At 35.0% G+C, this 24770-nt stretch overlaps 1 protein-coding gene across 1 annotated transcript in view; it reads right to left on the reverse strand.

Annotated features, from left to right (window-relative positions):
• Positions 428-24770, reverse strand: part of LOC109715425 (DNA damage-binding protein 1) — a 38668-nt gene continuing 14325 nt past the window's right edge. The window contains exons 7-17 of the mRNA XM_020240401.1: positions 23535-23622; positions 23243-23403; positions 21156-23103; positions 19029-19339; positions 18128-18446; positions 17449-17601; positions 13399-13543; positions 12265-12341; positions 10433-10572; positions 9397-9505; positions 428-1044 (exon numbers count right to left, since the gene is read on the reverse strand). Coding sequence (XP_020095990.1) covers positions 850-1044; positions 9397-9505; positions 10433-10572; positions 12265-12341; positions 13399-13543; positions 17449-17601; positions 18128-18446; positions 19029-19339; positions 21156-23103; positions 23243-23403; positions 23535-23622 — 3646 coding nt within the window. The 3' untranslated portion in view covers positions 428-849. The remainder of the gene's footprint in view (positions 1045-9396; positions 9506-10432; positions 10573-12264; positions 12342-13398; positions 13544-17448; positions 17602-18127; positions 18447-19028; positions 19340-21155; positions 23104-23242; positions 23404-23534; positions 23623-24770) is intronic.

Here is a 24770-nt window from a genome sequence, read left to right on the forward strand (position 1 = left end):
TTACTGAAACCCATACTTTTGATCATCAAACTATGAGGTGTAACATTTGATTCTCAAACATTAATTTGTTACAGTTTTAGTTTGAACTTTCTAAATTATTACAATTAAGTCCCACGACCTAATTTAGTTAACTAAATATTAATATTAGTATCCAAGTAACATAATAGTGTTTTAATTGATAATGAGACGGTAATTAGTATACTCAGCAACAAATCACCGTCTAGTTAACTAAATTTAGTTGTAAACTTGATTGTAATAATTTACGAAGTTTTGAACCAGAAATTATAACAAATTAAAGTTTGAGAACCAAAATGTCAGGGGCCTCATAGTTTTGAGGAAACAAAAAGTGTAATTTAGACCTTTTTCTTCCAAATATATGGTCCTGGGCCCCGCTCTTGTTCTCTAATTTAGTCAGCTTACTGCACACTTCAAGCAGATCAACGTTATATTCTCATTAGTGTTTCACAAGACAAATGTAAGCAATATGATATCCTTCAGACGATTTGGCAAAAAGAAAAAATTATGTACACAATGAAACAATCTTTCAGGTAGAGAGGCAATCATATCTGACAAAGATCAAATTTCCGAACAGTCACCTCTAATAGGATGGCAGTGTTGCCTTCATGGACACTTTTGCTTGATTGATTACAATGACTCACTCCTGGCTCTGTATGGCTCCTGCGAAAATCTGCTCCTAGTCCAAAAACTGAAGAATTGTGTAAGTAGTCGCCTATCTCAACAACCAACAGAAGCCGTTCTACCTAATGTGCCATCCAGACTACCTAGGGGAGCTCGACATTGAGCAAAAACTTATCGATCTTCTTTGGAGAGCACAAATGAGATAACCCCTTAGTTGAGAGCATAATGGACACGTTCAAGGACCCGAACAACTTGGTTAACCGATACAGGAGGATGTTGCAAGTCCAAAGTCGATGCTATTGAACTTGGCACGCCAGTTAATGCGAGGACATCTTCTTGTTGTCTACTTGTTAGCTCCAAAAACTGGACAAGCATGTCCCCATCTAGTATGGTTGATGTTCTCTCCTGCATCATAGCATTTGGTGACTCTCATGGATAACTAAAGAATAGAAGCAGAGAGTAAACTCAGAAAATTGGCACATCTCAAATATCACTGTTTACTGTTCTTTTTTACAATGACATAGTCACATATCCACTTTCTAGTTGGCATATGACGAGTTTGTTCACTAGAGAACAACATCAGAAACAATACACAAAAAATGAGAGGCATGGGATATCTCAAGCCAATAACTCTTTAAGACAAATGCACGTGCGACCACCCTAAAATATGATTGTATGAGTTTGTAGAACGAACTGGATTTCATTTTTTTTTTAATCTCTCTTATATCTCTATCCTATCAGTAAAGGACTGCATCTGAACTTCTTAACCACTAATTCACATAAATTAAACAAGGTAGAGACTTAAGTTCCAAGACAACACTTTAGAAACCATACTTCCATTTACTTCCAAGTTGAAGGCCGTCTTGTTGAAATTCCTTGTAATCATGAAACATGCTTGTTCTACTAACCCCTTGTGCACATTATATAGGATATGAAATGTCAGCTAGGGGTCTGACAAACACCCCTATCCTGAAGGATGGTTGTTTCCCCTGTTCTCCCAAAAATAACAATAGAAAAAAAAAAGAAACTGTCCATGACCATTGGCCCATTGTCAGTCCAAAATTCCTCACTAGTAGGACACTTTTTTTATCCACTTTGTCTGCTACAAAGTGAATTTTCGAAAGAAAATTGAGTTCCAATCATGCCTGATTTTGAGAAAGGATCTCAAAGGCCAAAACAAACAGGGTTTGGGAAGTCAAAAGTAAGTGACTCCTCATTGAAGTTAATGAAGTTCACTTCACAGGATAACCATCATTAGGCAGAGCACCTGATATCAGTGTCTAAGCAACCAAGGGACATTCATAACTTGATGTCCAATTGGGCTTCAGCACAAAGAGAATATAATCACATCGTCAATTAATATAATCTGCTGGCATTCATGACTCTCAACTTTTCGGTTATGCATATTCACTTCGGCAGCGATGCATTGCTTGTTGATGATCTGTTAACCACTTCCTATTACTGTACCAGCTTTCTTGGTTTTCGGTTTTCTGTAAGATTTCTGTACTAAGGCAAGTGATTGTTATCTATGAATTCTAGTAAATCATTTCCTCAATATCACCCAATTAAATAAAGGGGTATTGCCTTTGGTTCTTCATATAAATTTTCATGCTTCGCCAAAAGATTTTCAAAAAGATATAGATCTAAACAAGTTAGTAATTTGAGCTAGTACTACCATGAAAGATAATTATAAGATAATACTGCTAGAACAATGATTATAAGGTTTAATACACCTAAATGTTATAAAAGAAAGAGGATAAGCAAAAGAAAAAAAAAAAAAATACATTACAACCAAATAGTAGGGAATTCAAGGAAGTCCTTTGCTTGGTCCTAGAACCTCTCTTCTAGACTATTCCCCTCAATTAAGGTTTCTAGCAGAGTACAAAAAATTCTGGTCTACTTAGGTTTCTTTGAGATTTGATAGTGTAGTTTGATATGGAATTACTATGAATTCCAAAGCACATCCAGAGCCAGTGATGTGAAGATCAAACATGGTTTAAGAAATTTTATAAAAAAATCACAAGATTGACACTAGCAAATGGACCTGAATGCCTCAAAGCACCGGGTCCAGATCTCACCTGTCTGGACCCAAGGTTTGGATATACATCGACACAGCCTATTAGCAGCTTTGCACACACTTAAGTTGGATCTTCATTCAAATAGACCAAACTTCATAAATCCTAGGTTGGGCCTCGGTTTTCAGATGAAGATAGCCAAGTCATAACCTATCCAAGCCAGGTCCCACACACAACTTTAACATAAGGACTCAAAACGCGATACACACTTCATTCACACCTTCGTTAACTACGAGGAAGCATACAATCTACATTTGCTTCTCTACACTTGGTCGTGGACAAGTACCAATTAGATTGAGTACTGCTAAGGATTGAAACAAACAAGATACATATAAGATACATGTCTATAATCAATACAATTACATTAAAGGGTGAATCCTCACCCATTCTCTCCGTGATTTCGGTCTGTGGGCCCCTCAAAATATTAATTTCCTTTTATTTTATTTTGTACGGCCCTTCATCCCGCTACCCCGCCCCCCCCTCTTCTCTCTCTCCCATCATCTCTCTCTCTCTTGTCTCTCTTCTCATTCTGGACGCCTCCGCCTCCGTAACACCCGCTTGAGCACCTCTTCTCTTCCCGTACGCCTCAGCTCTCCTAAACGCCCGCTTGCATCTCCCCCCGTACGCCTCCGCCTGCCTACGCACCGCTAAGTCACCTCTTCTCTTCCTCCGTATGCTCGCACCTCGCTACACGCCGCTGAGCATACTTGCTCCTCAGCGTCCGTACTGCGAACAACCGCGTCGACCAAAGGCAAGCTCCATTGGTGCCATTTCTCATCCTGCATCTCTCTCTGCTCTCTTTATCTACTCGCATCTCTCTTCGCCTTCTTTTTGTATAGACCTTAGCCCTTTCTCATCTACCATACCCTTTTCTTAATTAAGTTTTTAAATATTATTTTTCATTTTCTATTCCCTGCCCCAATCTAGGGCTGGCAAAATGAGCTGAGCCGGCTCGTGTTCGACTTCGCGTTCGACTCGATATTGGCTCGCTCGAGCATCGACTCGAAATTAATGAGCCGGCTTGAACAAAAAAAAGCTCGAAATTCCATTCAATCTCGAGCTGAGATTACTCGGTGTTGTTTTCAAGATTAGACCTCGAAAAAAGCTCGAACACGACACACACACAAATATAATATTATATATATATATATATAATATATATATATAATATTATAGTATATATATATATATACACTAATGCTATCGAAAGTATAGAGTACATTGGTATCTTTCGATGTTTTGATTTTAGACTCAACTATCAATTTCTTTGAAAATTATACATTATTATATGTAAAAAAAAAGAGACCACTCAATTCTAGGGATATTATTTAATCCCTGGGGGACCGCAATCATTCCAACCATAACATTCTTATCAAAGGTTAAAAATTTGAAAACATCAAATCCTGCTTAATATTTTCGATATTATAGTTTCTACTACACCATATATAATAATTAAAATATATAAATATAATATATTTTAATATATATAGGCTGAGTGAATAATCTGAGTTTAGTTAAAATTGGGCCAATATTGTTGGCCCATAAAACAAACCCAATAGACAAATAAAGAACAAAATTTTACTAAATTTATATATTTTCCTTTCTTCTTTCTTCACAAGAGCTCTAAATTTTCAATATATTTCTCTCTTTTTCTTTTTCTGTCTCTCACCCTATGTGGCCAAGCCGGAAGCCCTCCAAATTACCAAGTAGCAGCATATGCCTGTCGTTGCCTATCTTGCTATTAATTGTATGCTTGAGAAAATATACAGAATATTTTTAAAGTAAAAATTATTATTCATATAAAATTTTAATTTTAGTTAGATATGATTGGATAGTTTAATCCAATATTTATCTATATAATTTATTTATTTTTGACTGCATAAATGAAAATAAATAATATGGAGATTGAAGGCGGAAGAAAAGACATGTGAGGCTGAAAAGATTAGATATTCAACTCATAAATTTTTTTTTTATATTATAATATTATGTTTTATATAATTATTTTATGCTTTGAACTATTAGACATATTTTTGTATCAAATTATAGATAATGTTCTGTACAAATTAAACTATTGATCGTATGATGTTGAGAATTTCAAGCGGCTCGTTTAGGGCTCGAGCTCGCTCGACTCGAAATTAGGCTCGCTCGAGCTCGGCTCGAATTAATTTCAATCCAAGCTTGAGCTTAAATTTAGGCTCGAAATTAATTTCAAGCCGAATTTGAGCCGAGGTAAGCTGGCTCGAGCTCGGCTCGTTTCCACCCCTACCCCAGTCTGGTTGTAATAAAGATACCTTCTCAAATCTTCTTTTGCGCTTTCTTTTCTTTGCTTTTCTTTCCCATTTAGTTTTTGCTTTTTTTGAACGCCGGATCCCAAGTTTCTTTTCTCTTAAAAATTAGTTTCCTTTCTCAAAAATTTTCCAGCCTATCGGTCTCATCAGTTCTTTTGATTTTTCCTTTTTGATCTTGATTTTTTCCCTAAATTTAAGTTGATTTAAGATTGCTTTGATCATTTTTATGTGATTTCAAAACCCTGATCTGATTGTTTCTTGATTAGCTCCTTTAGATTTTAGATGATGTTTGAAATTGGGAATGATTAGATTATTTTTTGTAGTTACTGTTTCTTCATCTATGAGACCTTGGTCCAATTGGGAATGATTCCCTGCTACACACACACACACACACACACACACACACATATATATATAAAGCCTCGAATGGTAAGCTTCTTTACCCATCTTCTTTGAAGCTTGCAACCTGCTTCTTGGTGGTGTTGGTGCCTACATCTGCAGAGGAGAGGTCTGGTCCTCTCAGGGTTGTTGTCTACTATTCCTTTTTTAAAAAAAATATATGTAAATTTTAGAATATTGTATCAAACTGCATTCTATTCATGTCACCATTTTCTTCAGGTGGTCCATCTACTATATACATTTTTAGTAAATTGTAGTAAACTAGATTCATTACTTGCTGTTCTCTTTGTTTTCTTATGTATGTTTAAATTCTGCTTTCCTCTCTTCTCTACAGGTATTGTTGTTTTTCTTCTATTATTTTTGTTTTCCTCGGTCGCCTAAATTTGGTTTTTATCATTTATCTCTTCATTTTCTGCGTACGTAAGGCAATGATGATGCAAACAACTCATATTTTTCTTGCTAATATCTCTACGTAAAGGCGTGGCATGTCGAATGGCCTTCGGGCAATCGCTGCAGCTTTTACGGTGCTACTTCAGATTTTGGTTCAACATAATTACGTAGAGGCCTTCGGGCAATCGCTGCAGCCATTCCGGTGCTACTCCAGATTTTGGTTCAGCGTAATTACGTACATAAGGCATGGCATGTCGAATAGCCTTCGGGCAATCTCTGCAGCCTTTACAGTACAACTTTAGATTTTGGTTCAACATGATGGCCAACATAGTTCTTTTCTTTTGGGGGTAATAGAGTCTGAGCCTTACATGCATTGTTGTTTTAGTTTTATTAATTAGTTCATTCTCTACGGTGCTATATTGTTTGTTGTATTTTCTACAAGATTTCTGCTTTAATTTGTTTGGATTCGATTTTCATTCCCTGCACTGACATTTCTTCCCTAGCCATTTTCTTCTGTTTGCTACTGCTACTTCCACTCCTTGATGTGAGGCAATGATGACAATGTGGCGCAGCATACAAAACAGTTCTTTACAGTAACCTGTTTTTATCCCACTGATCTTACTCTCAGTTTAGTTATCCAGCACTGCTTGGCCTTTGTTTGATGCATTGTTGAGTTTACACAGAAAAGAGAAAAAAAAAAATTGTTCCTTCATCAACAAGTGAGTACACATGTATGAATGTTTATATATTGTATATATGTAATAGTTGGTTGTTTAATATAATACCTTTTTTTATCACTACTTCCCAAGAAAATTGTAGTATGAATGATTCTTTACGCTAGCTCCTATTTTTCCCTGTAGTTCGTTCGACTATGGTCTGAATTTATTTATTTACTATGTGGATCCTCTTTTCATTTAATATAGTAAGTTAATCAGTAATCCTTGATTTGAAGGCAATTTATACCAGAGATGTACATAAATAACTTTTAGGTTATTATGATATGCTCGGACTGAAAATTGAATGCAAAGAGAGCATTCAAACCATGTAAAACATGATATATATTGTATTATTTTTGCTTTATTTAAACAAGTTAGGTAAGTAGCTGCTTCAATGACAAGTATAAGAATGTGATTAATTATTGTTTATGATCAGCTAAGTTATCATATTCTATTGCTTTATGATCTTCTAATTAAATGTGGGCATTTAAGTTAGTAGTTTTAGTCAGTATACCCAGTACAAATTCCTGTTATTGATTTTTCCTCGACTCGATTGTTGATTGTTCTATTTTTAATGATGTAACCATAGGTATAGACTTGGACTTGATTGTTTTGTTGTGACGTATGATTTTAAGTAATCTCTAATATATAGAATATTTTTATTTCTCTACATTAATTTTTATTATTATTTATTAATTATTATTGTATGTTTACAATATATTTTTCCACCAGCTGCGAAGCGCGGGTCTTTAACTAATTAGATGCTAAAGGTTGAAATTATATTTGTTTATTAAAAGTATGAATAACGCCACACTCCATTTGTTTATTAAAAGTATGAATAACACCACCCTCTAAACCTTGCTATAGCATTTTGAGTGGTGGCTAGGCCCAAGGGGTTAAAGGGGGTTAAAGCGAACCTAAAGCTAGAGTAGCTTTAGGACGAGTGACCCCCTGGGAAGTGAAGTGTCACAATTGGTACTAGAGCCAATCACCAATCGGATCTTGTGAGATGAATCTCGACTGCGCCAAATTCTGAATGACAAGCTAAGTCAGGGTCTAGAAATCACAAGCTAAGTCGTGGTTTGAATGACAAGGCTAGTGAGACAAGTCTCATATCACCTGGTGCTTGTGAGTGCGTTTGAGCCTGACGACATCAAGGCTAGTCTCACATCGCACGGTGCTTGTGCATGCGCTTGAGCTTGACGACATAAGGCTTAAAGGGGGGAGAAATGTGACACTCCCAAGATTTGAAATAGTCCTATATATGAGATATAATATGACTAAATCTCTAAACCTAGCTATAGCATTTTGAGCGGTGGCTAGATCCAAGAGGTTAAGAGGGTTAAGCAAGCCTAGGTGACTCTCTGGGAAATAGAGCATCACAAAAATCCTACATTGGAGATGGAGAATACTACTCGAGTATAATGGTATAATAAAAGAACAAGTACTATACTATTATTAACTTTATCTTGAGCATTTTGGGTTACACATTAAAGCCCACTAAGTCGCTAATACCTATGTGAGTTTTAGCGTAAAATCCTATGTGAGTTTTAGCATAAAATCATGAGTTTATAATGGTAAATAAAGATCAATTGAGTTAAAAAAGCAATGTTTCGAAAAGCATAATCAGCCTACACCTGGCTAAGGTATGACAAACTGTATATGCCATAGGCAGGTAGGTGCTAGTTCCATCCATATAAGATGAAAGAACAAAAAGTAAATTAGTAAAACCATAAGAATATGTAGCACAAAAAAAAATATACAAGAATAAGAAATAAATGAAAACTTTGATGACTTAACTATATTATACAATATTGTGACATCGTGAGTCAAATTTCAACTCATTTAAGAAATTATTCTAATTACCAAATAATCAATAATGAAAATAAATCAATACAGTTACATATATTAAATAGCTATTCAAGTGAATATGAATTTTTATGTACTTAAAATGCAAGATAGCATGCAGCTAACTAATGTGCTCTTGCACTGCACAAGACATATAAGGTCTATGTGACATATGCAAATGACTGCAGCGGCAAATGCAGGTGCATGCACCTCTTTTTGGAACGATAGCTAAAACTAGGTTGAAACTTCACGCAACAAAGCTTGGACTTCATGAATAACCGAGAGAGCAAATCAATAGAAAAGCACGAACATCGTCAGAACTGTATCTACAGAGTTATACTTGGTGCTCATACTAAATAAAGGGCGTTCGACAATAATATTTTACATCGCCATCATCCATGCCTTTTCCCACCAGTATCAAGTTGAATAGAGCATGAGAAGATTGCGAAAAATTTACGGACTATACAACCAGCTAGATGTCTGATACCAACCAGACATCAAGTGTCAAGAAACTACCGTAAAACAATCAATCAGAGGGACAAGAAGATAGAAGAGACTAGAGAGACTTATCATCAAGGATTTAAGTGCCATGACAAGAGATCGTGTCGAGAACTTACTGATATGGCACAGCATGGTGTATGCTGTTCTGTACCAGTGTGCCTATCACAAAAATACATGTGTGCCGACATTATGATATAAAATATTTTAATTGTTTATTATATATCTTTATCAAATCTTTTGCATTTTATTGATATAACAAGCTGCTAATTTCTAAGAATAGATGATGTTGAGCTATGCCATTGGCATAGGGATCATATCGTGCCAATATCTTATTGGCATGGTATTGCACAATGGGCACGGCCCGTGTCGATGGGCACTTAAAACCTTGCTTATCATGAAAGCAATAGAGTTGGAAGGTAAAGAATCCAACTTCAGATATTGCTTATTGCTATTAGCTCATAACTAAAGCAATAAACCATAACCTGAGGATAGATAACTGATATGTAAGCACGAAAAGTAAATCAAAGAATGCAATCATACTGGTAGTCCACGCCCACGGAATTCCTTGTGATTATTTCCCAAGACTGGAGATGTCAATGGATGTATCGCAAGTCTAGTTTGGACAGCTTCTAATAACTGATGCTCTTCACTGCAATATCATGAAATACAATCAAAAACAGATAAAAGAACATTTATGTAACAAGGCATGTCCTCCAGGGGAACTCACATCAACAACTGTCAATTAGCAGAGACATGTTCTCTAATAGTATATATGTAAGTATGGCACAACCATAGAACCACAAGAAAAATTTAAATCTATTAATGCAAAAAAAACTCTTTAAAAATAAAAAATCATCCATTCCACCCAAAAATCACACCTATACATATAAAGTATCAACTTTCACCAAGTTGCTAGTGCTGGATACCTTACCTGCAAAGCCTACTTGGCATACACCTAGATGAAGATTGCATTAAGCATGTGTTTTATGCTTGAGGAATTCAACATTGAGAGACACTTACTAAACAGGTATTGAATTATGAGTCAAGAAAGGGATGTTAGGAAATTCTGGATTGAAAAGCAAATATTGTTGATAGATCAATTTATTCCATGATGTTCCCTTGTGCCAAACAAGTATCATTGCTTGCATGGACATTCACATATTTAAATTTCATTACCACATTCACATATTTAAAATTTCATTAACACATTTAAGTGAGAAAAAACTTTCATATTTGCTCTAATCAAATGAAATAGATATTGTTGATAGATCAATTTATTCCATGATGTTCCCTTGTGCCAAACAAGTATCATTGCTTGCATGGACATTCACATATTTAAATTTCATTACCACATTCACATATTTAAAATTTCATTAACACATTTAAGTGAGAAAAAACTTTCATATTTGCTCTAATCAAATGAAATAGACAGAACAATTATCAAGTTTGACACCTGATAAAGTCATTTCATATACAGAAAAGGAACATGTAATCCATGCACAATTGCACATAATGTTGTATATAGTTCAAAATCATGTCATGAAAGCAAAAAATGTTGAGATATCTAAAGACTTACCTCGTAACTGGGATTAGAATGAAAACACCTCCTAGCAGTGAACTTGCAACAACACTATTGTAAGCTGAGCCTACTACAATCTCGGAGCTATTAAAATCATTAATTACATCATCGACTGGAAGTTTGTAGGAAAATGAAGCCTGAAGATGCCAAAAGTAGAATAATCAAATATCAAATATATGTCTAATTTTAGAAAATCCATCATCAGAATGATTATCATTTAGAAACAGCAAGAAAACACTTACACATTGGGATAGAATGTATAACATTAGCCTATATAGTGGAAAATCCTCACAAATTATTGACAGTTGAAACACAAAACTAAAACGACCGATCATACGAGATAAATGACTGTTCTCGCTTGCACCCTGACGCAGAAGCCATCCCAACATGGCCTATTTGACTCAGTCAGACGAAGTCACCACTTTTAACTTTTTTTACACTCCAAATGCTTTTCAACAATTTATACTGAGAATTTTCATTTAAAAATATGAAGAGAGAATTTCTGGGTTATTAACTCTTCTAACTAGAATATATCTTTAATCTAAATTTGCTGGAGATTAAAGGCCTGTTAGGCCTAGCTTTTGATTCAGCAAGGATATCACTTCTGCACTTATCTAGAATTTTTGGCAAACACTCAAAAGCACCTTTAGTTTCCTGTAGAAGCAAAAACAATGCACAAAACCTGAAGCTGGCAAGAGATGATTTAACCCAAAGTACTTAGACATTAAGTGCTCAAGTGATTCCCACGTAATCCAGGCCAAACAGGCCCAAAGCCTAGAGCTCTATTATGAGAGTTTCATATTAACTTTAATCTTAGATAAGACAAAAATTGAAAGCCAGATAGAATTAATTTTTGCCAAGAAGGCTAGAGTTCAGGACAACCTATTGTAGAACCATAAGCTAATTAAAATCAAATTTGTCAGGAGAGTTTCAACTTGATGTTACAAATCTGATCATTGTTATTCACTTCTTTAATAACCCAAAATTTTGATTAGACCTCCTACTGGAGAAAATCACAGGTTGAAAAGTTAAATGTAATTGAAAGTATATCATTCAGGACAGTTTCAACTTGATGTGACAGGTCTGATCATTGTTATTCACTTCTTTAATAACCCAAAATTTTAATCAGACCTCCACTGGAGAAAATCGCAGGTTGAAAAGCTAAATGTAATTGAAAGTATATCAACTGTCTTCCAATATAGTAATCTCCATTCACGAACTCAAAAATACATTTTCTGACATGTTCTGTTTAAGATTATAAAACTATGTGCAGATTGTACAGATTGGGCAACTAAAAACAAAGATCATTTCATCTTCTATCAGAGATTAAAAGAACCAAAAAGAATCTACTTAAGTTTGTCATATATTTATACATCAAAGAAGAATAGCATCAACAGAAATGGCAAAGTAAATGGACATAAGGTATCTACAAAATATCATTTAAGAAAAGAACTGTTGTTGCTAATATCAAACACCACAGAATTATGAGCAAAAAATGAACAAGAAAAAAATTTCTAGGTTTCGGTGCACACAGAAATGCATAGAGTGAACAACAAATGTTCAAGATTATCCCCGAAGCAGTTCACGGAGAATGATGAACCTCCCTGCTTTCTTGTATTGATCTAAAAGAACAAAAGAATGAAGGGTCATATTTCTCCTGAGCCTTATCATGCTAGTAATAGTGAAGTTCATTGCAAAACTATTTGCACTCGAGGTCAAAACTGACTTAAGATAAAGCTAGCATATCACTTTTAATTACGGAAATCCAATTCGCTTTTAGAAAACCTCAGATTACGTGGAATGAAATAGTTGTAAGCAAATGAATTTACCTTTCGCATGGTCATAACAGTTTCTCCCATGTAGAATGAACAGTTTACCATTAGGTTCCTCTCTGGGCTTTCGTTAACTATAAAACAGTTTAAGAGAAGTATCAAAGGAAGACCCTCAAGAACTAATCACTAAAAGCATTAACCTTGGAAGAAAAATATGCAAATGTGAAATCTAAATAGCAAACAAATGAAATGCTTCAATAATGAAGCAATTCAAAGTTGTACGTATGTGTCTAAGCAAGAAACAAACGATTATAGAAACTAGGTTAAAAAAGAATTTAAGAAAAACATTTTTATGCAAATAAAAACATGAAAAGAAACTTAGGGTAGGTTGAACTGTTATATATATATATATATATAGAGAGAGAGAGAGAGAGAGAGAGAGAGAACTAGGCTAGAATGCTTCGGAAAGCACGGTGGCTACCGTACTTTCAAGTTCCTTCCAATGATAGGACATCCAATTTGGCGATCGGCTCCGTTAGACATGATTTACAGTTTAGAACTATCTAAAAACTAAATTTTATAATTTTTTGACTTCATTCGCATAGTGAACGAGAGTAGTAGCAAAGTAAACAGTTGAAAATAAAAATCTCATAAAAAAACAATAATAGAAGACTTAAATTTCATATCAAAAGTACTAATCATATTCTTGATGTTAAATAGACTTTTCTATTAAAATTTTACCTAATTTGTATTATTCTATACCATTGAACTTACAAATGTTCCATATTGGCCAACCTTTGATCACTTCGCCAATGATGTTGAAAAACTATGAAATTTATTTTCTAAATGGCGCCAATAGTGTAGATAATGCATGATGGAGTCGATTGTCGAATCGGATGTCCCATCATCAAAAATAACTTGGAAGCATGGAGGCCTCTGTATTTTCGAAAGTATACAAGCTAGATTCTCTCTCTTTATATATATATATATATATATATATATATATATAAAGAGATCTTTATATATATATATATATATATATATATATATATAAAGAGAGAGAGAGAGAGAGAGTCGTGCCACTATATTATTGACAGTAAATGAATAATGTTTACTATCAAAGTTTTACCCCTTGAAACCATAATAAGCACAATTAAGGTGTCTATAGATACAACTAAGTGAGATAAATACCTTCTAAGTTATTATTTGGACATGAGAGTACAGATATGGTCCCACGACGATCTGATACCACAGCAGTGTCACAATTCATAAGAGCACAATCAGCAACCAATCTTTGAGCTGGATCAGAGTATACTTGCTCAAGTTTTCTGGAATCCTGTAAGCCAAAAGCAGAAAGACCAATTAGCAATGTTCCAAAAGGCAGTATGCAGTATCCACGCGATTACCTACCACATAGCACATACACGGTATGCAGATACATATGTGGTCCATCTATTAAAATATTAAAACATATTTATTGGTATTATATATATATTCCACTATATAATATTAGCTATATACGCTATATATGATAATATTTTGATCACTACACTATATATTATCTATCCCAGCTGCTATACCATCGGCCTACACGTGCTACCCAAGTTTGTTTCGATGATACGGCTCCCGAAAATCGACGATCGGCTAACCGTTAGACCTGCTATCTACACTATTTAAAGAGTACTTGAAAAACTAAATTTCAAAATTTTTCAACATCACATCTTCGACTAGTGAATTCAAAAGCCTCTCAAAATTGACCATTTCCATCAACTGGCCGATTCTGACTGTTTTGTGGCTTTTAACAGTATAAACTAAATCCACAACTGAATGCAAATTTTACATAAAAATTCTTTTCATCATTTAGAGTAAGATCAGTATATCTGATCTTGAACTGTTAAATCTTTTTATCATCTCACCTCTCTTTATGAGATTTTTTATTTCAGCCGCTCACATTTCTAGACTATTTGTTTCGATAGGTTATCTTGACTACTCGAAAATTACAAATGACATTCCTAAAGTCTCTCCAAATACTTCTTAATAGCTGTAAGATAAGTCTAACAGAGCCCGATCGCGACTTTGGGAGCCCCGCATCCCGACAAACATCTGTCAGACGGGGCCCTGGTGCTACCTGATAAATATAGTATCCCGCGACTATATACCTAATAATATATGCACGGAGAGAGCAGGCTGCTGTGCTCTCAGGAGACGGAGGCTCCGTGCTCCCTGAAGCCATTTTCGTGATTGAACTGTTCCGAATCGACGATCGGCTTCCGTTAGACTTGATAACTAGCATCTTGTAAGTTTCTAGCAAAAATAATTTTTGCGATTTTTGATATCATTTACCTATCTCGAAAGGTTTCCAAAATCCATAATTTTGAAATAGATGATAATCTGCCTTTTCAGTTTAACGGTTAGGAAGTATTCAAACTCAGATGAAGTTGTTTGACTACAAATTCTTCTATACTATCTAAGAGCATCTAATATTTTCTGATTGATAAATTTTTAATGCTAAATATCTTTTTATAGGATTTTTTATTCTTCACCCTTAAAAAATATCTGATTTCCTGAATCCTGTTGATTGCTAGTGTAAAATAGTCGCAAAAAATCGCACAACATTAAATTTCTTCTAGAAACTTCACATAACGCTAGATCTCAAGTTTCTAACGGCACGCCGATCCGTCGCACTTGAAAACTCTGCCATCATCGAAAACGGCTCAAGGAGCACGGAGGCCCTCCGTGCACTCCTGAGAGCACAGCAGTCGCCCCCCTATAATATATATACTAATAATATACCGTCATATACCTATAACTATTACCTATACTATTCAGTATATACCTCTCTAATCAAGCAAATAGCACTAATGGTGGTGTTGGGCTCCGGGAAAGGGGAGGGGACGGGGCGGGGGGAACCCCACCCCTGTTCCTAAACGTAAATTTTCATACCCGAGAACAGTAGTTCTCGAGTTTCTGAAATAAGTTAGTATAATCCGGTATAAGCTTGGAACTGTTGTTCCACCCTTTTCCCTGGAGCAAGCTTGTTCCCAAGTGGGAACAAGCTTAATTAAAGTGTAAATTTAATTTTAATTATGGTATTAAATCATTAATTAATCTAATTAATATATGTAAATCATTATCCATTGCTTAAATAATAAAGTAATTAATTAATTTATTACTTATAATTAATTAGCTAATTAATTATTAATAATTTAATGTGTTCATCCATAAACTAATATTTATATTGATCAACCGTTAATATTTTTATTAATCTAATTAATTTTTTACTAGTTATCTAACTAAAATAATTTACTAACTAATTAAAAAGTTATATTATTTTTTATATTTAATTAATTAATTAATATATTTTCATAAGTAGGACTTGTGTGCTATTAGGAGCACGGAGGCCTCCGTGCTCCTAAGTCGTTTTCGATGACGAGACTTTCGAAACGACGATCGGCTCCGTCAGACTTGATCTAGCGTATTTGAAGTATTTAGAAAATAATTTTTGCGGATTTTCGATATCATTTACCTAGCGATCGAAAGAATTCAAAATCAACAAATTTTAATGGTTGATGTATGCCGTTTACAAGTTTAACGGTGTAGAAATATTCAAATCAGATGAAATTTTGATAGAAAATTCTTTATACTAACTATAACAAAATCAATATCTCTGATCGAAAATTTTAGTGCTACGTCATAACTTTTTGTGAGATTTTTATTTTCAACCGTTGATTTTGAATCCTTTCGATCACTAAATGATATTGAAAAACTGCAAAATTTATTTACTAGATAGTTCAAAAACGTTGGATCATGTCTAATAGAGCTGATAGTCGATTCGAAAGTTACATCATCGAAAACGGCTTAGGAGCACGGAGATCTCCGTGCTCCTAATAGCACACAAGACCTACTCATATTTTCATTATCTTATACAATATTCATAGCTGATAAATTTATTAATTTATCAAATTATTTTTAATTAATATTTTGATGCTAATTAATTAGATAAAATATTTTTAATTTAAAATTATAACTCTTATTCCTCTTGTTCCAATCTAACTATCGAAACACTACTTATCTTATTCCAGAAACAACCCAATTTTCTTCCAGACGCAAAATTAGATTAGTTTTTGCTTATATCTGAACTTGTACCTATCCCTAAAACAAGCAGTCTTACTTATACGAGAACCAAATGCAGCCTAAAGTAACAATTTAGAATTCACAAATTAAAATAAGTAATTTCACGTAAAGGATCTCATCACTAAACTAACAACTACAAAATTATTTATATAATTATTGGCAAACAAGAGGAATAAGAATTATTAATCCAAGTCTAACGGAGTTATTATCTATATTAGATTGGAACAAAGAATAAGATTATAATTTAAATTAAAATTTATTATCTAATTATAGTTAGCTTATCCAATCGAATCGACGATCTACTATATATATATATATATATATATATATATATATATAGAGAGAGAGAGAGAGAGAGAGAGAGAGAGAGAGAGAGTAGGTCTTATGTGCTATTAGGAGCACAGAGGCCTCCGTGCTCCTAAACCATTTTCGATGATGGAGCTTCCGAATCGACGATCGACTCCGTTAGGCTTGATCTAGCGTATTTGAAGCATCTAGAAAATAAATTTTGCGATTTTCGATATCATTTACCTAGATATTTAAAGGGTTCAAAATCAATGGTTGAAAATAAAAATCTCACAAAAAGTAGTGATATAACACTAAATTTTCGATCAGAGTTATTGATCTTGCAGTAAATAGTATAAAGAATTTTCTATCAAAATTTCATCTGATTTGAATACTTCTACACCGTTAAATTTGTAAACGATATACATCAACCATTAAAAATTGTTGATTTTGAACCTTTTCGATCGCTAGGTAAATGATATCGAAAAATTGCAAAATTTATTTTCTAGACACTTCAAATACGCTAGATCAAGTCTAACGGAGCCGATCGTGGATTCGGAAGCTCCATTGTCAAAAACGGCTTACGAGCACGGAGGCCTCCAGCACACAAGACCTACTATATATATATGTGGTCCGAGCGCATACTACACCACATAGGCAGTCGCATATGCAGCTGCATGGACCGTTTTTCGAACATTGCCAATTAGACAAACTGTTGACTAATAATCAATAATTATCATCACATGCAATGAATAGTCTGGGCACAAGATAACAACACGGAGAAATAGGGGGAAAAAAAAGGATGCTTGGGACAAATCATACCTCATAATAAGAGTAGAAAAGGATACCGTCACGACAGTCACCGACTGCTATTCTTGTAAGATGCGTTTTCAAGCAAGTTATAGTAAATCGTGTCCTGGTGAAAGCAAGCTTCTTGGGCCGATGATTTTCGTTCGAAAAACCATACATAATGAGCTGTTAAGAGAGATCGATTAGCTTCATGAGCCATTCACCTAAACAAGGGCTTTCGGTTTGAAAAGGGACGTTTCGCTTGAAAAGGGAATTTTCCTCATTAAAATTCCTGTTTGGCTTCTTAGGTGTGGGATATGTGTGAGCCAAGAAAATTCTGTAAAAATATGTTCATATTAGCTACCATCAAACCCCATTATTTGTTTATTTAATCTCAAATTTTACATAACTAAATGGCTGGCCGATGATGGATAGTTTGCAGTCTATGCATCTATAGGCTTCCGTTGGCAACAAAAAACACAAACATATTTTCTTCAAATTTTTCATCCTCCGGCACAATCAATCATATAGAATTCAAGTTCAGAAAAGCAAGAAAATGTGTGGCCAAATGAGACCTTATACAGCGTGATTATTTAAACTAGATTGAGACTTAAGTTGATATAGACATATTAATTGAAACTTATTATATAAATAAGTAACAGTAATTTTGTCAAAAATTTCTAAAGCTACAACAAAAGTTCATGAGAATTACCATATTACCAGCAGATGCCAAAAGATAACGATCGCAATATGAACAGACAGAAAGCACTGCACCAGACAGCGTAGATTGGGAAACTAATCTCCAGTGTCCAGCAGTCATCTCTCCTAATTGACTCCTATCACAGTAGGTGTCTTCCGGGCTGCTGCAGAGACTGCTGCTTGATAACTGTTCAGTTGCATAGCCAACATTTTCTCGGGATGGAGAATCAATTTGGTAACCAGAACTCAGATTAGAACTGCCAATCGGTGAACTGCTCTCTGCATAAGTTTGTGCTCCTTCCAAGCTTAAAACTACTAAACGACCTTTGGTACTGATCATTCAAAAGAGAGTTGGTTAGTTAGTATAACATGTAACACAACACAGGAAGAGAAATTCCAAAAAGAAAAGCAAACCACCCATACAATATAACTTCAATATAATCACATAGAGGACAAGGAAATAGATATTAAATAGCAGAAATAAAGCCACCCATCAGACCTGCCGGTTAACATTGGTTGTAAAAATCTATTCACAAAGAGCCTTACCTATAACCATGAATAAAAATTAAAATTGAAACCTGAAAAACTGCCACATCAGAAATTCTAACAATGATGCTAATGTGGGACCATTTTTTACTTTTTCCCAAACAGTAAGATTAACAGAAGGGCTTGACTGTTACACAGGTCAAACTTCAGGGACTAATTTGTCATTATAGAAACTCTGATAATGAAATTAAAACCAGAGCCAAACTAAAAGGACTAAATCCATATTAAACATTAGGTTCTTACCATGATACACTGCAGAAAAGAATGTTGGAAGCTTAACATTTATATATAGCCATCAGTGATGCACCTTTCATAGTTGTGATGAAAAAGGACAAGAAAAATGAATGGGGCTAGGAATAGGAAATAACCTTTCGGCTTCACCACTTGGCATGATTGCGCGGCCGGACGACTGCATGGTTCCAACAATCAACAAATGCTCATTCCCTACCCTCATTATTTCCATGCATTTTGCTGTCTCTCCAGGTTCGAACCTAAATTTTGAAAGCAATGATCCGCTAAGAGGGTCTACTCGGCAGATATCAGAGGAATAAGAAGTGCCATTTAGTCCTGTTCTCATGACCAATAATGTCCTACTTTCACTATGATATAACACTTTTCTTGGAGTTCCTCCAATAGAAAACTTCTGCACATTCAATCTCTTTCCATGAACCATTTCAACCTGCAAGAGAAGGTATTTAGTAATAGAACATAGAAACATTTTCACAGGAGTATAAGGTGTATGAGAGAGTCAAACTGATTACCCCCAATTCCCTAAAACCAAGGTTTAAAGTGCCGTGACACGGGTGTGCCGCTGTCTACCTGGCACGATACGGCACCAGCATGCTTTCGTGCCGACACATGGCACACGTGCTGATAGATATACATGACTTCCTACTGGCACACTTTGGCACGAACTTATTTCAGTTTTTTTTCATTACAATAAGCTCTCATAAGTTATAATGTTATTTTGAAAATTTTAATTAAATAATTATGAATATTTGCTATGTATAGCTTACTATACTCATCAATTAACATAAATGTAAGCTTTTTGTACGTAAAGTACAACTACACTTGATGCAAAATAGATATTTTTATAGGTTAGAATTTTAAAATGCAAAGACATCTTTCTTTCTTTCTTTTGACCATATTACAGTCTTTCTTTCATAAAATATAAAAAAATAAATTATATGACAAACAAATTAAATAAATTTAAGTATCAATTGATTTAATTTAGCTTTTAATTTTATCAGTAAATTTAATTTTCAAAAGCAAAAATAAAATTTTATATTTGATGTGCCTCAAAATTTGTTTATTTAGTTTGGTTTTATTCTCTTAATTCGCCAAAAGTTTTGCAGTGCGACAAATTTTGATAAAATAATTTATGAAAAAAATAGGATGTAAATTAAAAATTTACCCATAAATTGATAAACAAAAAAATTAAATTATAATTTTTTTGACTTACCTAACAGGTAGATCTTTGATTTGTAATGTCTTTGGGGGGTGTGAGATACCTCGAATGCTTCTTGGTACCCCAAAGAACAAAACAAAAAGAAAAAAAGCAACAAGCAAAAAAATTAGTGTGCCGGCCCGGCATATTGCTGTGGCACAGACCTACGTATCACGCTGTCTCACACGATACGCAGGTCCATGCCGCGGCACGAAGGGGGGTCGAAAACCCCCCCTATACTGTGCACGGTACGCGCCGCCCCGTGACGCACTTTAAACCTTGCCTAAAACAATTCACGCATTTCAATATCCTAATTAGGAGCTAAAGACAGATATTACATAACAAATAATTTTTTGACAGCGAACAAACAAATTATGAATTATGAAAAAATTTAGTACAAACTATCAAAGAATATTCTTTTTTTTTGTAAATCAATCTACTTTCTATGGCTTTCAAATCTCCGAAGAGTGATTTAATTTCTCAATCTTCTAGGAAACACAGTACATTAAACAATAGGCAGATTTTTATGATCCAGATCCTACAAGGAGTTCTGAATTTAAAATTTGTTCTCTGATCCAGAACATGGATCTGCCGATCCTGATGCACTGAATTGGATTAGACAATCCAGATATGACTATTATTATTTAATATTCAATCAGTAATATAGCTAACCTCACTTAGCATGAGATGATGGCTTAAGCTGTACTGACGTTTAACCCGCATAGGGCCTTAAGATTGCATCAGATGCTCATGCTCCCTAGTCATTTTTAGCAGAAAAAGAGGAAAATTGCCAAAGAGAAGTCCAGCAATCAGAATGTGATGAACTAGGGAACCTAGCGAAAAATCAAAAAAACTAAATAGTAACAACACCAGCAACTCCTAATGTTCCAAGATATACAGGTCACCCAAAAACATTCATGTCTGCTCTATTGCATATTTGTGAAAATTAATAGATAATTGAATGCAGACTTGCATATACAAAACATTGACCAAATTAATGTACTATAATAACAAACTTAACCACACTAGGATGAGTGCAACAAATTACCAAATGTAGGCTGTTCTCCGCAACAAATAAGATACCCTTGGGGAAATCTATAGAGCTAACTGGGGTGACATGAGTGGCTGCCTGGAAAGATATTGATGTATATGCAAGACTGTGCCTAGCAGAGTGCAATAGCCATGGCCTATCACTGAGGACGATAATGTCTGCATTATTTAAGTCATGAAGAGGTACCAAACTTACAGGAGTAATCCCAATTCGACGGATAGCAATCAGTTGAAGAATAACAGGGATACATTTCTCTGTCTTCTCCTCCAAATCAAGAAAAGAATATGAAGTCATAGAACCAGACGGTGAGCTAGCAGTGTTCAGGTTCTCTCTATTTGGCTTCAACTGACAACAAGCAGGCCACTCAAATCTAAGTAGCATTCCATTTCTCAGCCCAGCAAGAACGTAAAGCTTATCAACTGATACGAACCTAACATCTTCAGGAATACAACCAGTAATAGGACATCCAAGTCCATTATTTATTGATATTAACCCACTTGCAAGTACCCTAAAGGCTTCATTGGGTTCCAATAAGAGGACTTCCACTGAAGGTTTATGAGTACCAATGACAACAATCTTATTATCTTTGTCCTTCGATCTAAATTCTGTCATTAGTGTATCTGAGTTGATACTTCCTCGTGGTATAGATATACAAGACACTTCATGATACAGTTTTACTTCTCGAATCACATACAATTCGTAATGGTACGCCAAGAGTGGCCTTATGCTGAGAATGAATAGAAAGAAAGGATTTGATGTGGTGACAATAACCAAGTTATGTCCAACAGCACCTACACTAATGGTAATCTTATCCGGAGACCATGAGTTGCAAATTGGCACAGAGAGGGGGACACCCTCGGGATGCCCATTTGTAGTAGGTAAACAGAGTCTCACACCTTTGTTGTGAATCTGCACAAGTAAACCATCCGAAACCAGACCACAGGCCAAAGTGCAGACATTGGGCTGGAAGCCAACAGCATCAGTGACATCTCTAAAGTTCACACCAACCGAGAGAACCCTAGTTTCTTCGACAAAAGACAAGACAAGAAAAGAATGATAAGTATCAGTTTCTTTCATCTTCAATGCCCATGTACCAGTAACACCATGATAAACAGAAGAGGTCCTTAGAAGTTTTTCCACACCTATGCCACTTCGAATTATCCTGAGTGATCCCTCGGGACTCATTCCACAGCAGGCAAACATTTGATCTTGTTTCTCATCATAGTAATCAGCAACTGCTAAATCCAAAATAGGTGCTATATTTTCAATGGAGCTTTTGTACAATAATTTACTATCTTCCATCTTGAGGACCATTCCATCTCCCATCTCCACAAGCCCTGCTATCAGGTCACCTTTAGCCCATAAAAGAGCCATAAATGGCAATCCCATGTAAAGACAATCTGATATAGTAACCATCACTTCTGCAATATTCAAATAAATATCCATTAAAAACAGTTCCCCTGTATCCAAGCAAAATATCAACTTTGGATTTGCCGAATTATCAGGTTCCCAACTCCACGAACATACAAGCTTAGAATAATTGGAAGTTTCTTTGCCATTCCCAATATCAATGTTCATAGGATCATCATCTTTCAACATATCATCAGAAGCTCTCAATTCCAGCAAAGCACAAGCAGCGGCAGTAAAAATACCTTCATCATCAATATCCAATCCTCTACATGAATCATCAACAGACTTATAATCCTCAATTACAATAGGTGAGTTTAAGACAATCCTGTGGATGCAGCAAATGTTCTCTGGATCTCGAAGATCCATCAGAAGTATATCGCCAACACGGAAAAGAAGTGCTAAGCCGAAAAGATGAGGAACAGAAGATATACTAAGAGCTAAAGGCCCAGATTCTACATAACGGGATATTACATGAATGATCCGTGTCCTGGTATCACAACCAAACAATATCAAGTCATTCACGAAAGAGCCTTTCCTGCAATAGAAATTCCAACAAATTTAGCAGTCTTACATAAATTTTTTTAAAGGTAGTCACGTCAATTACATTTGAATAATGAACAGACACACAATACATAAGAAAAAATAGAAAGAGAGTTAACGCAAGAAAAAAGAACCTGTGCATTATAACTGCGAGTATTGGATTATTGTTTTCTTTAATGGGGTGATTAACGCCACTTGGAATGAAGCACATGCTCCAAATTGTACCACGTGCAACATAGCTAGACGTACTACTCACACTGCTTGTATCTTCAATTTCTGATGGATAAAATATTTTCTGAAATTATGACATATGAATATCTTCAAAATCCAAAATTATTACAAAGAAACCATATAGGCTAGATATAAGGACTTATTAAACTAATAAAAGATGCCCTTAAAAAGTAAGCAAGAGTAACAAAGCTTAACCTCATCAATAATGCTGCTGCCGGATTTTAAAACCACAGAAAATAGGGCGAAATGGTCCTCGTATGCACTAACAGCAATAAAACGACCTCTGCATTTATAGAATTTTAAAGTATTAATTTAAGCTCAAATCAAAGTGTAAAACTTTCTTGATCTAAAAGCAATTTAAACATCAAGCATAGAAACTATAGAAACAAATTTTGGCCCACAACTTGAGTAATCATAAGCATGGCAATTTTAGGAGATGCGTAAAGAATGTACTGAACCCTTAAGCTAAATAGAACCTGTCAACATCAGTATGATGTTGGTAACAAAAGGTTAATCTTAAACACGAGAAAAAGCAAAAAAGGAGAAGAAGACGAAGAATCTTGGTTTTACAGAGCAGAAGTCGAAGAACATGAGTTCCCAATATGTCCTATATAGAGGCAGATAAATGCACTCCATGAATAGAGTGTATCTCTGGCAAACTGCCAGGACAAGATACAGTTGCATTGGGACAAGTCCAAAGAACGGGGGGCGGTGTTTGTGGGTGTCGGAGGGATTGGGGGAAGGGAGGCAACATACATTGGAGAGTTATGTTAAGTAAAAGGAAAGAGATTTTAGCAGGAAATGAGTTAAAAGTGCTGCTTTTAGTCATTGATAACACAACAAACAAAGAAACAATATGAACAAACCAATATTAAGAGCAAGTTGGTGAAAGGCATGTGCACCAGCGTCAACCAATGATTATGTATTGCACGTTATGCTAATTGGTATATCCATTTGCTTCTTATCGACCCAAAAAATCAAAGGAAAAATCTTCCAATTCCCAAGTTCTTTTGCTTTTACATCTAAATGCTGGAGATCTATCAAAAATACTAATGCAGGATGAACTGATGAACACAGTGAAACTTGCCGTAGCTAAAAAACCAAGAATGTTCCTTTTCATTGTTGTGAACTTCCCAAATCAAGATGTGATTACTAAAGCTCTCAATACATGATTGTTGTAGACCTAAATCTGAGAACATAACTGCTATTTGCTAGATGCAAGGTTTCAGGTGGTAAGGGTGAAAAAGCAACTGAAAGAAAACCTCAAACAGGTTTTCAGCAGAAATGTTACTGGTGTACTGCAGAAACTTCAAGAAACTTTTCTACAATCCTAAGTCCTAACAACAACCTTAAAAGGCAATTCAATCAAGAAAAGAATGACGACATCGATCATCTCTTACAGGATATTCTTGAAACAACCATATTCCAGTT

Source organism: Ananas comosus, linkage group 9 (assembly GCF_001540865.1).
Source record: "Ananas comosus cultivar F153 linkage group 9, ASM154086v1, whole genome shotgun sequence".
NCBI classification, from domain to species: Eukaryota; Viridiplantae; Streptophyta; class Magnoliopsida; order Poales; family Bromeliaceae; genus Ananas; species Ananas comosus.